The sequence below is a fragment of the Sphaeramia orbicularis genome, chromosome 3 (genome assembly GCF_902148855.1).
Source record: "Sphaeramia orbicularis chromosome 3, fSphaOr1.1, whole genome shotgun sequence".
Taxonomy (NCBI): domain Eukaryota; kingdom Metazoa; phylum Chordata; class Actinopteri; order Kurtiformes; family Apogonidae; genus Sphaeramia; species Sphaeramia orbicularis.
The window spans coordinates 36,801,819-36,815,125 of record NC_043959.1 but is presented as its reverse complement, the minus strand read 5'-3'; the positions used below and the strand labels follow the sequence as shown (position 1 = coordinate 36,815,125).

The 13,307-nt window shown below is 41.1% G+C and overlaps 1 protein-coding gene across 1 annotated transcript in view; it reads left to right on the top strand.

Moving 5' to 3' along the window:
• tox3 (TOX high mobility group box family member 3) overlaps positions 1 to 12,767 on the top strand; it is a 35,934-nt gene extending 23,167 nt beyond the window's left edge. The window contains exons 3-7 of the mRNA XM_030129934.1: positions 2,618 to 2,872; positions 9,556 to 9,819; positions 9,992 to 10,222; positions 10,393 to 10,473; positions 10,699 to 12,767. Of these exons, the coding sequence (XP_029985794.1) occupies positions 2,618 to 2,872; positions 9,556 to 9,819; positions 9,992 to 10,222; positions 10,393 to 10,473; positions 10,699 to 11,529 (1,662 nt within the window). The 3' untranslated portion in view covers positions 11,530 to 12,767. The remainder of the gene's footprint in view (positions 1 to 2,617; positions 2,873 to 9,555; positions 9,820 to 9,991; positions 10,223 to 10,392; positions 10,474 to 10,698) is intronic.
• The last annotated feature ends 540 nt before the right edge of the window (positions 12,768 to 13,307 follow it).

The window sequence follows — 13,307 nt, the reverse complement described above, 5'->3', positions numbered from 1 at the left end:
GACAGCTGACATCTTCCATTGCCCCCAAATGAGACACAAACGGCATGTCTCCATTATCAGTGTCCTTGGTGTTGATGTTAATTTGTGTCATCATTAACAAAGGGAGGTGGTGAACACAACCACAGCCTTTGATGCTGATCTTCCCTCCCCTTCTATGATTTTTGTCTTTTTGTGTCCTCCACTCCCATGCTGTTTAGCAGACGTTAAAGACTAACGTTCCTTTCCTCCAAGTACATGTTTGTGCTTCACTTAAAGGTCACAGTCATGCTTGTGCTGCTCTCCTTCAAAAGTACAGCTCACCTCGACCAACCTCCTTCCTTGAGGTTTGTCTCAAATCTCTAGTTTAGCTCTGTAATTTAGGCCACAATGCAGCAGCCCATAGGATCCTGTGGCCTATATAGTTCTGTCCTGATTTACCTTACATAGTATAACACCACAGGAAACCTACTTACATCAGCAAATTGTTTCTATAGCAGAGCAAGAGAACAAAAATGTGTAAGAGACATGTTGCCTTCCTCAAAGCATCTCTCTGAGGGTTTAAGCGTATGATCATGACAGCCTTTGCTGTGTCTGACTCCACTAGACAGGGCTGAGACATTATAATAGTGAACCAGTGTTTTGACTTTGCTACATGTTATGATACAGATGACACAGATGGAATCACAGAGTTGAGTTGTCAAAGCTGGTGTGGAGACTGGCCCGGCTTCACAGTGGGAAGAGAAGAATAAAGACTCTGATGATAAAGAATATTTGGAATTTTTGTCCATGACTCATGGCACTTATTTTCTTCACTTTATAAACACTGTGTGTTTTAATTGACATGATGCTGAACAGACATTATGGAGAGCAAAGTTGCAAGATTTTTGAGTGGACTAAAGCATAACGTTACAGCAAAGGACTTCCAGTAAATGGTTTGAAGGTGCTTGTGATTTATTCTGCACTCTGTAAGCCAGAGGCCAGGGCTGTGATAAATATGACCTTCGCTCCTTCTGAAAAGAGAACTGATTCTGTAGCTGTGAAACAAGCACTGAAAAGTGAAACAGTGGCAGGGAGCAGGAAGAGAGAAAGAAAGGGGGAATGAAAACTCTATTAGCTGCCTTTGCCACTGGAATTCATCAGTGCTTGTCAAGGCAGCTGCCCTGAGTAGGCAATGAATTAGTTTCAAGTGTCTGTGTGCTAAAGCAAGCAAGGGGAACATTAATACTCCCTAATCAAGGGCTGTGTTGGCATATTCCCTCTGTTGTCTCCCTTCTGTTATTCCATCCCCAACAGGAGACATGGAGACAGAGTGGAGCAAGACAGGGAAGACAAGCCTGGTTAGTTCTGTTGTTGGGTTCAACTAAAAGAATTGAACGTGTTATCAGTAAGTGTTGAGGTCTTGAATGTGACAAGAAGAGCCAATCTAAAACTGCTCGGTACAGAATGATTATTTACATCTGAGTAAAGTCTCAAATGTTGTTGAGTGAATGAACAAAGTAAAAGGGCTACCTATTCAAAGAAATGGGCTCATGTCACAAGTTGCTGCCCCTCCAGGTTTTGCATACTTGTTGAAAATGATGTGATGTGTGGAAAGCTGAACAGTTGATGAGGTCAAAAGAGGCAGTCCTTAAACCGTGATAAAAAAAGTGAAAAAGGGCCTAAAGTTTCTGTTTGAGATCAACCTGAAGCACTTTCTGTGTTCTTGCCGGAGTCTCTTGGATGCAGAGTTGGCCGTATTTTAAATTCTCTTAAAAAGAAAGTCATGGTTTTGGATATTTCTAATAGTTTGGTCAGTTTAATATGATTTTACCACTCTGCTACCATGTCCTCTTGCACTTAGCAGTTTTCCAAGTGCTGGAAGTTAAACTAATTTCACTTTTAGAAAGAGACCCATGCTTCCAAGGGGTTTTCTTGAACATAACCCCACCACCTCCGATATCATGCTGCTTGGCCCTGTGTTGAGCTGAATATGTTGCGGACCTGCAGTGTGGTCATTGTGAGGATATGAATATATTGGCTCTCCAGAGTGTAGCTTAATGCAATGTGAAGATGAAAACAAGACCCAAGTAGGTGAACATTCCCATCTCCAAGAAGGCACATAAGCAAATTAAGTGTGACCAAAAGCTTTAATTCGAAAGGCAGAAGGATTACGCTGTTTGATGAGCAGATTTAAGGGTGCAGGCAAGGGGAACAAAAAGAAACACTTCTGGCCAAGCGTAATAATCTTTGAAAATGTTCTTTAAACCCATCTCCCTGTGACGTGTATTTTCACTGCACTTCAACCCAACATCTTCCATCCCTAAGATTAAGGGCTTTTATCATGTATCCTCTCTCTTCCATGATTGCCGCTTGATATTTTTTGCGTTTGACGTCTTCTTCTTCTGCCTCCGCCTTTTTCCTTCTTTTACTCAAAGTGGACTTTAATAGGTTTAGGAAATGTTACATCTTAGTGCACTTACAGACAAGTGTATTTCCACTCTACTAAAACACTCCCTCTCTTAAACAAAGTTGTCTGATTTAATCCCTGAAGGTTTCCTGCCGGCATGTTAGATAAGACCCGCCGTGGCAAATGCTTCATGGTTTGTTTTGTGTCGCTGGATTTCATGATTTTTTTCCCCTCCCCTTCCCTTCTTTACAGACGTTTCACACACCCAGTTTGGGAGACGAGGAGTTTGAGATTCCTCCCATTACACCTCCACCTGAGACGGAGTCTGGTCTGGGCCTAACGGAAGTGGACTCTCCCTACCCGGTAATGCCAGAGCCACCTCCAGCTCAGCACAGGGGTCCTTTAATCCCTCAGTTCCCTCCTCAGAGCTTGGATCTGCCCTCGATTACCATCTCACGCAACATGATGGATCAAGAAGGGGTGTCTGTCAACAACGGCCAACCTGTGGTGAGCACTGCAGTACATTCACACCAATAGTAAATTAAGAAGTCTATTTATTACCCCATGACTAGTAAAATGTAAGCTGAGACTGATTGTGGTTGCCTGTTATCCTCATTTGTCAACACACAGATCGTCCACTAGCACCGCTGCAGTGTGTGTCCTACTTGTAGCTGCAGTGCCAGATGTGGTTTACTGATAGGATGCCCAAAGTAAAATGTATGATTTGGAAGTATAAACCACTGGAGACCTTTCATCAGTTCTTAAATGAGTCCTTTTATTGAACCATAATGTCACCTTCACAGTTTTTGTGTGCCTCCTGTTGTCGGTGCATCTGGCACAGCATCTGGCCTTGTTTACAACACAGGAGGTATATGATCACATTGAGTAAATGTCATGATATTATGTTACTTACTGTGAGGATTTTAAAAAGCACACAAACTGCGGATGATCCCCTCTGTAAGGTGAGCAGATGTGAATAGATCACAGGTGTATGAGTACAAAGCGCACTCAGCCCCCAGAAGGATGGCAAAAATGGGACCCAAACTGCCACAGTTTCACATGTGCTTATATATTATTCATGTTCCCTCCTGAAGCCTTTTTCTACTGTAAATGCTGATGTCTCCCTGTCCAATGTCACACTTGGTCTTCACATGACTTCATCTGAATGCTCCATAAAAAGGACACAGTAGTTCATGTACAGCTTAGTTTCAGCTTTGTCTGTATCTGAAACCACCGCAGTAGAGAATTACCCTCACAGTAAGGACTTGATGAATAGATTTTTTCACCTAATTCCACTTCCCACGAAACGGATGGCCAAACATGGAAAAATAGTATTCACTCTCTTTATGTTCGCACTGTTATGTGCTATAGATTGTAAGATTGTTGTCTGAGAGTGGAAAGGCATTTTCAAATGCCACAATCATAGAAGCATTGAGGAGGAAAAATGGAAATGTCACTGGCTGACTAGTTGTCTCACAGACCTATTACAAATATAGAAGCTTCATTTAGGAGAAAAGAAATGAAAGGACAAAGGCATGAGCAGAGAGATGATGATATTGATGCTGAATTTTGCTTTGTGAACCACGAAAACACATTGCATTGAGGAGAAAAGAAGGTGCCATGTTTATTATATCTAAATGGTGTGTTGTAGACCCCTCCCCTTAACACATTTGTTGAACCACACTGATATTATAGATATTTATTTACATTCCATCTGGTAAAGGGCTATAAAATTTTACAGCTCTTTTCCCTGCTTCCATGCTTCTGGCATGTAAAATAATTGCAGCTTTTAAAATATCTCTGCCGCATACAGTAAGTGAGCCCCAGAAGGCTTTTGCCTAAAGAATTTTCATTTCATGGTCAGTTAAGCTTTCTACATCTGGAAGAAACGGAACCTTGACACAATTACATTCCTGACTGTTCTCACGACTTGCTGGAGGATTAGATTTGATTCTCAAACATTATTCCTCTTTAACACCATTTGCATGGCTCATGTCTCTGATTGTGTGGAGACTCTATTAAAAACTGAGGGGAGAATGTGGGTTTCTGCTCCTTGTCTTGTGGCATTGTCGTCGGCACACTACTCACTCGTTATCAGTCATCACACATTGTACCGCGGGAAGGCTTGTGGTGGCCCTTCATTTTTCCTGTAAATGGGATTGATCCCCAAAAGTCCAGTGACAATGCTGATAGAAATTCTATTCATCTATGGTTTTATCTTTGCCTTGAAAAGGCAACTTTTAAATGAGATAAGTAACTGTGCAGCTCTCATTGCATTCTATATACAGACACAATGATTCACGGAGGCCCTAAGAGGGGTGTTTTGTCATTTTGTCAGCACACTGATAAAGGAATGACAACCTTATATACATGATTACATTCTGTGTTATTTGTTATGGCTGCGGGGGCAAACAAATAAACCGTGCACTATTGCAATTACATTTTTCATCAAGCCTCCATGCTCATATTTCCCAAACACTTGTCTTGGTTTTCTTCCTCTATGCTAGCTTACTGCTAGAGAATATTTAGTGTGTATAAAGGCTGTCTGTTATCAGAACTTAATGAGAAACCCAACCAGAGAATATACCTGGGCTATTTTCAAAGGCTTCTTCCATGGCATTGCATTGCCAAGTGTTCTGCTAATTCCTCTCCCATAATGTTCAGCGTATGTCTTATAAATTGGCCACAGATGCTGAGCTTCTACAAAGAGAAATGCATTTTTTTCAGCTGCAGTGTGCCTGGCAAGCCCTGAATCTGAAGTCATTATTTATTTAATCTGCTCTCCTAACAAGCTTCTGACTCTCATTTTTGTCTCCCAGCATGTGTCCTCCTGATTTGTGATTGAGTCTCAATAGTGCCAAATAGTACTGGAGTTAGAGCTGCCAGTATTGCTTTATTCACAATTTCTTCTCAATTTTCTCCCTGCTGCACAGCAAGAGTCTTGGGTTCTATTTCAAAAAACACCTGGTGCCTTCACCACATTTTAGGTTTTTCTTGACACATGTAAGCATGTACTGAAATGGGCTCCGTAGATTGTATGATTGGATTTGAAACTTTCAATCAACTAGTTGTATTAGATGTTAAAAGAAGCATTGTTAGAGAAGTCAGCCCTGTTGTCTTAATGTATTTACTATTGTACGGCTGTATAATGTATATTTCTCATCAACGGTTTGTTCTTTTACACGTCACTAGCCTTACAGCGGTGACGATAATATCTAATACAACATAGATAGTGTGTTTGGTCCACATGCATCATGCAAGATAACACTGAGTCTAAAAAAGCCATTTGTAGTTTGTTGTTCACATGATTTGATATGCCTTGATACTGTGCCGATTGGCAGGGAGTATAATACCTTAAGTTTGACTGGTCAAAAACCACTATATCCTGAATCAAATGGAAAATGTGAGTACTGTTGCAGAAAGCATGTTTTTCTACACTTCCCTCTTATCTCCCTTCCAAGCCAAGAAGCACTGACATGAGTTGTACATCAATTTAAGAGAGTGGATTTTTTTTTCGCTCTGTTTCTTTTTTCTTTTCTCCCCTGACAGGCAGCTATTGTGACATATTGGGTCAGTCAGAAATGAAAGATATTCATGCAGGCATGCAATACTTGTAATGAAGTCTCAGCATGACCTTCTGCATGATTGATTCTGTAATTTACTTTTCTCAGGCAGCTCTCAAAATGAAATGATGTCATGTTGGACAAGTTTTAAATACCCATAATGCATCACAAGAAATGGTGGAGGGGCTATGGGTCAGTGGCTGTACCGGACTGAGGGGATAAAAACCTAGTGGCCTCACAGTCTGAGGGGTAGAGGAGAACTGGGGTGACGGAGAGAGATTTGTTTTTAAGTTGGGGTTAGAGGTTGGGAACAGAGCTTAGACTGAGTTTGCACACCACGCAGAGAGAAAGAGAGAGAAGTGTGTTTGACTGAGACAGGGCAGGGGAAAGAAAAACAATTTATCTTCATGCTATTATAGCCTTTACCGGCATTCAAAATTCCATTTTTCTCATTTGGCTTAAGCACGGACTTCAGCAGGTTGCTGAAAATGGAGGAAAAAAAATAAAATGATGTACCCGTTTAGAAGCCGAGTAAAGGAATATGTGCAGAGCACTGATAAACTATCTTTAATAGGACTGACCTTTCATGCTGGCGAAAGTTACTGGGGGATTCATCCTTATAATTACCATATAGATGATTTTACCCCTCTCCTGCCATGGAATATTTCCAAGAGCTCTGGCATTGATTGAATGGAAATTGAACTTGTTAACATTCTTTTCAGTCTGTTACAGCTTAGTACATAGTGCCACTGTTCATAAATTCCCCCTAAATTCTGATTTTCAATATCTTTAAAAACAGACTCAAGCCTGTTTTCATTGACATCAGTGTTAAGATTTTTATCACCACACTTGGTGAATGCATAATGTTGCATTTTGAGTCCAGCTGCTGCGTTTATTGGCCTGTGTTTATTGTGGAAAGGGTTTTCACACATTGTCAACACTGAAGCTTTTTTTTTTGTCCTTATCTGTTAGTTTTGTGTGTGCTTTATGTGGCTCTGTGTGAAGTGTGCACTGTGATAAGTGTGGATGAGGCCAAGATTAATGTACAAAAACGGCTGTTTTTCTTTTCATATGCATTATTTTGTCGTCAGCTATTTCGGCTTTGACATCTAAAATTGACACAATGGGGAGCATAACAAACTTAATGTATTAAAAAGGCTGTAGTGATTAGGAACATATTTCAGCTTGTCGCGTTAACACACAAACACCATTACACCCACACACAAACCTGACTAAGGAAGGCACATCTGGCCACTGTGTACTCAAGATAAGGACTTATTTGCAGATTTACGATGACTATCAAAATATCTAGTTAGATGTCTGCTGTGACTGCTGACAATACTGCAATCAAAATGCAAATGAGATAGCAGAGACATAAATAAACATCCTAGTACCAGATTCATGCTCACAATCAAGGCAACTGTTACTTAAGATGATTTTTCTTTTGCTAGTGTGTTATTAGTTGTTATCTGTTCAGATTCATTTAAGAGACATGCTAGCGCTGGTGGCTAACTGATGAAACTGTCATTGCTCTTTTAGAAAATGACAAGCAAAGTGAAATCCCTGCTTCTCCGCTTCATGCAACAACATGCAATGAAAAAAAGACATTAAGCATTCTTTTCAATGTGATATGATTAAATGTTGGATGTTTAACCGTGGTCATCAGTGCATATTTTTTAAATATGCTACATCCAAAGGCCATTTAGAAGGAATAACCATGTTCCAAACAAATGGCAAAATGGGCCATTGCTCGAAGTCAAAACTGCATCATTGGGATTGAACAAAAGTGTTATTATACAGATGGCCACAACTAATGAGCTCAGTGTGTGCATCTTTGATGTGCACAGCGAGCAGAGAGCACACTGCAAGCCATCGTGTTCTCAGTAATGAAGATGACAATAACACTTGGAACATCCCCGGCTGCAGATATGTAAATCACAGTCATTTGGTCACAGACTTGTTTATTACATCTTTTATTTGTGAGAAAACTCAAACTGTCCATATTTGAGGACTCATAACAATATGTCTTCAATTGCTTCCCAACCTTTGCCTCGTCTTTGTAGAATCTCTGTTGGACATGTAAATATAAATTTGTTCTCACTTCATAGATTGTATTTATGATAAGCAGTAGACATGGCATATGAGAGAGAAATGGATTGTAGATCCAATATGCTTCCATCTGAAATGGTGTTACAATATTGTTTTTGAAGACGGGCATTCATAAGGTTCTTTCAATAAAGCCAGGTGCGTGGGTTTATGATGTGTTGATGTTGGGAGAGATTGAGTTTGTGCTGCTGAATACCAGATGGATGTACCTAGGGAGAACAAATCACCTTTTCTGTTGTGTTCACGTCCCCTTCTCTGTTCCATGTCAGTTCTGCTGGCTTTCTGATCAGTCTTCCCTCAGGGGAGCTGGCAGTCTTCATAATTTCACCCTCACCACAATCAATGCAAACATGTAGGCTGCACCTTTTCTAAAACCAAATGTTTTATCAGGGGAAAAAATGTGTTGGAGATTTTGGAAATGTTATTACATTTTACCCTTAATAGTAGAAGACAGGGGACCTGTCCAAAGCTTTTAGGCTTCACGCTTTCACCCAGTTGATTTATGGTGTTGATTATATATAGGGGTATTTTTTTCACTCCTTGGCAGTCAGTTGTTTCTATGAAATGTGCCTCTTTCACAGAGATTTAACCTTAAAGTTGTGTCTCACCAGATTATGTATGGTTCTTTATACTGGTGGCTGCATACACACAAACGGGAACTCAAGCAGTCTTTTTTATTGTAGCATTTGAAGTTACCCTTTTACCCTCCCAGGAAGCCAAAAGCAGTGTCACAGATTTCCATACAATAGAATTTTGAAGTGAATTAACTCAACCACACCCCTCCCAAATTCAGGTCCATGCCCAGGTCTTGTCCCAGGTCACTGTGTACTGAGCCAAATGGAAATCCTATCTCAAAGAACAGGAATAGAATAAAAGCACCACTTCATCGTGTACTTGAGAAGAGTGCAAAATGTAGAACCTATCCATTGTTAAAGACAAACAGGTTCTCTTTTACAGAAATAAAAACCTTAAAGTTGTTTCTCACCAGAGAATGTATGGCTCCTTGTGCAGGTACATGCATACAAGGTGCGACCCCAGCGGTCTTTTGATTGTGGCATTTGAAGTTCTGGTATGTGCCACAGTTACCTTTCCCGGATTATTACCCTACACACACAAGGCAGTCAAAAGGGGTGTCACAGATTTCCATACAATAGAGTTTGGAAATGAATCAACTGAGCTGTGTAGCCATCTATTACTGGCTTATAAAGTTGGCTGCTCGGGTGTCAAGATAATTTATCATGGCCTGTAATAGAGACATTTAAGACCCAGGACATCATGACATGCGATCTTCCACATAACAATCCAAGAATCCAATGACCCGATTTTCTCTCTGGTAAAAGGATACAGCTTCACAAGCAAGAACTAGGCAGTGGGGAGTCATAATGAGACCATCTGAGGTACAAGTTTGTACAGTTAGACCTATGTTGTAGACCCTCACTGGCAGTATTAACTCAGAGAATGCGTCAATATTATTTTACATTAACAATCCCATTTTCCTTTTTTCTGTCAATTCTTTTGCAGAATGTTGGACAAGGCCACCTTCGCCAGTACCCTCCCAACCCGGCCATGGTGATGAAGTCTATCATCAGCATGAACAGTCCTAATGGTATGATGTCAAGGAATCAGCTGACCACCATCAACCAGTCCCAACTTAATGGCCAGTTGAGCTTAAACATGGCAGGATCTAACATCACCCACACTTCCCCATCACCCCCTGCCAGCAAGTCAGCCACACCATCTCCTTCCAGCTCCATCAATGAAGATGACCAGGATGATGGCAACAGGGTAGGAAATCCCTCCAGCATAATACAAACCATAGGGTGGATGCCTTCATACCTCAGTTTAGAGATGCCAGTCATGTCATTATTGTCAGAGTTAAATGAAAGACAGTCAACCTGCTCATGTATGGGACATATTTGACATATTTTCACATTTGTGTTTACTACCATTATTGCAGGTCATTGGTGAAAAGCGACCAGCCCCCATTGATCCGACAAAGAAGCCCAAAACACCCAAGAAGAAAAAGAAGAAGGACCCCAATGAACCCCAGAAGCCGGTGTCAGCATACGCCCTGTTCTTCAGAGACACTCAGGCTGCTATCAAGGGTCAAAATCCCAACGCAACGTTTGGGGAGGTGTCCAAGATAGTAGCATCCATGTGGGATGGCCTGGGCGAGGAGCAGAAACAGGTACTGCTGTAGTAGCCTACAGTAACACAGATCAGTTAAAATAGGTTAGTTCCTGCAATGGGAGCTAGATTCAAGGATGGTGTGTGTGATCAGTGTTAGGCAATATGAAGAATTACTATTTAAAAAGAAACTTTATTTGTCTATTCACATGTACTTTTGTGTCATCACAGGTCTACAAAAGCAAAACAGAAGCTGCCAAAAAAGAATATTTAAAAGCCCTTGCAGCATATCGCGCTAGCTTGGTTTCCAAGGTGAGAAACTTCTTTACACGTGAAAAATGTGTTAATTTGACAGAGAAGTGAATTAAATTACTCAGAATTCTTGTGTTCCATTATGTGCTGTGAAGGTGTGAAAGGCTTTTTTGTACCCGCTGAAACAACAGAGGCAATTTAAAGTGTTGAAGATGTTAGAATAAATAGCATTTTACAAAAGGGAGCTGTAATGGCACATTTCTTCTCGTTTTCTTCTTCATGCAGGCTGCAGCAGAATCAGCTGAGGCCCAGACTATCCGCTCAGTGCAGCAGACCCTGGCCTCTACCAGCTTGTCCCCAGGCCTGGTTCTACCTTCACCCCTGAACCAGCACCCCTCCATGCCATCAGCTTCCCAGGCACTTCAGCAAGCCTTACCACGGGCCATTGCCCCCAAGCCTCTGCAGATGAGACTAGGGGGCAGCCAGATCGTAACTTCAGTCACAGTTTCCCATCAGAACATGCCCTCTGGGATGCCACCACAGCTGCTTGGCCAGATGGGTGCAGGAGGATCTATGGTGGCGGGAGCACAGTCCACGGCGGTGTCCCAGATGAGTCCTCCAATGCAGCCAGTGCAGCAGCATGCAATGCAGCAGCTCCAACAGCAGCAACAACAACAGCAGCAGATGCAACAACACCTCCAACACCATCAGATGCAGCAGCAGCAGATGCACCACCAGCAGATCCAACAGCAGATGCAGCATCAGCATTTCCAACACCACCTCCAGCAACAGCTGCAGCAGCACCACATGCAACAGCAGCAGCAGCAGCACCAACAACAACAGCAGCAGCAGCAGCAGCAGCAGCAGATGCAGATGCAGCACATGCAGCTGCAGCATCAGCTGCATCAGCAGCAAATTCAACATCTCCAGCAGCAGCAACAACAGCAGCAGCAGCACCAGTCCCAGTGTTCTCCACCCCATCACTCACCTGGTACACCCCATTCAGTGGGAGGCTCGGCATCTCTTGGTAGCCCTCAGCCCCCCCCACAGCAACAGCCGCACCCCTCCCAAATCCAGGCCCATGCCCAGGTCCTGTCCCAGGTCAGCATTTACTGAGCCAAATGGAAATCCTATCTCAAAGAACAGGAATAGAATAAAAGCATCATTCCATGTTGCTTTTCTAAGTTGCACTTAAGAAGTGTGTAAGATTTAGAATGTTATACAAAGAACCTGTCCATTGTTATAGACGGATATGCACACATGTGTACAGGGGGTAAACTAGCTGGGTTTTTGTCTATAAAATAGGCTGAGCTATGACAGAAGCCTGTTAGGGTGAGTGCCCAGTGATTGTTTGTTTTGTGAGGTCTTTCAGTTGTCAATTTAAAACTGACTGGGCACACAATATGTTGAAAGACGTGTGTCTTTCACTGTTTTATTTAACAATAAAGCTTTATTTATGAGGCCAGAGTTGACAGTTCAGTGCAGCAGAAGGACATTTTGAATGCGTCTCAACAAAAGGATTTTTATCAGCTCTTGCCGGGACTGAATGACTCACCGGATCTTTGCTGGAAACCAGTAACACACATCAGTCTTTGGTCCCACACTGGCCAGTATATAGCAAGACTTTCTTCACTCCAACCTCTCTTTTTACCCATCATTCTTGCAGATTTGTTCATCAGTGGCTTGGGGGGAGGGGGGGACGATCAAACATCACCGTGATATTTGACCACATTTAAACCATGTCAGAAATGCAGACAATGTATTGAAGAATAAGAGAAACTGAAATTAGAAGGTCTGGGACTTGGATCTCTGGATGAATGACTGAACAGACTGAGACAGAAACTGCCATAAATCATTAATGTCATCACATCATCAAACTGTAGCTGTAATCTGCTGTACATGTTTTGTAGAGTGGGAAGAGACAAGACCTCCTTTATCCAGTAATCGACCCTAGAGATGATTTGCCCAAAAGCGTGTAACTGGCAACCCCAAACCTTTGTTCTTTAATGTATTTGTTTTCACTTCAGATGTTTAACAATTAAATTATGTTTTTATTTTGTGTAACAAATGGGATATTTTATGGTAAATACAAAATTCGGGATCAAGGCAGATGGTTTGGGGATTGATGTATTTTTACTCTGCTCCTTGATACCATAATTGTTTAAAAAAAAAAAAAAAAAAAGGAAAAAGAAACCTAGCAGAGCCAGTTTGTTGCACTGCCAAAACTAAAAAGGCATTGGAGGTATTTTTGCCAGCTGTACAAATGTCCCTTAAAAAAAGAAAATGTACATTTTTCATATCACCTGTTGTAAAGTTTTAATATGTGAGGCTTTAATTAAAACATTGTTAAACGACCTGTGGATTGCTATATCACATAGTGCATTTCTGCTCTTTTATACTTTTTTATGAGTTACAATAGAAGCAATTAATTTTGTTTGTAATTTGCTTACAAACCAACTGCTTTTGGAAACTGTGCATAGAATAAATGCATATCGTTATGGAATTCTTGAAAAGTTGTTTTCAGCTCACAATAGGAACAGTAATTTAATGTTTGAGTTTTTGCTCGGCCATGAAGACTTATCCAGAGACATTCCATCACTAATATGATAGTAGCCATAATTTTGTATGAAGTATTATATATTTCTTTGTGTCTCTGTTCAAAATTAAAATATCAATCACAAATATTTATTTGAAGAATTGGTTTATTTCAAAGGTTATATTAGCCATAATTTTTTCTATGAGGTATTTCTTTGCATCTCCTTGTTAGTTATTTAAACAGTGATAAATCTCACATAGCACTCCATTCTTTACAAGATGTAAAAATAAATTTGTATGTTTTCTATGGAGTAATTCTATGACAGAAAAAAAAAAGACTTTGCAGGGATATATGACCG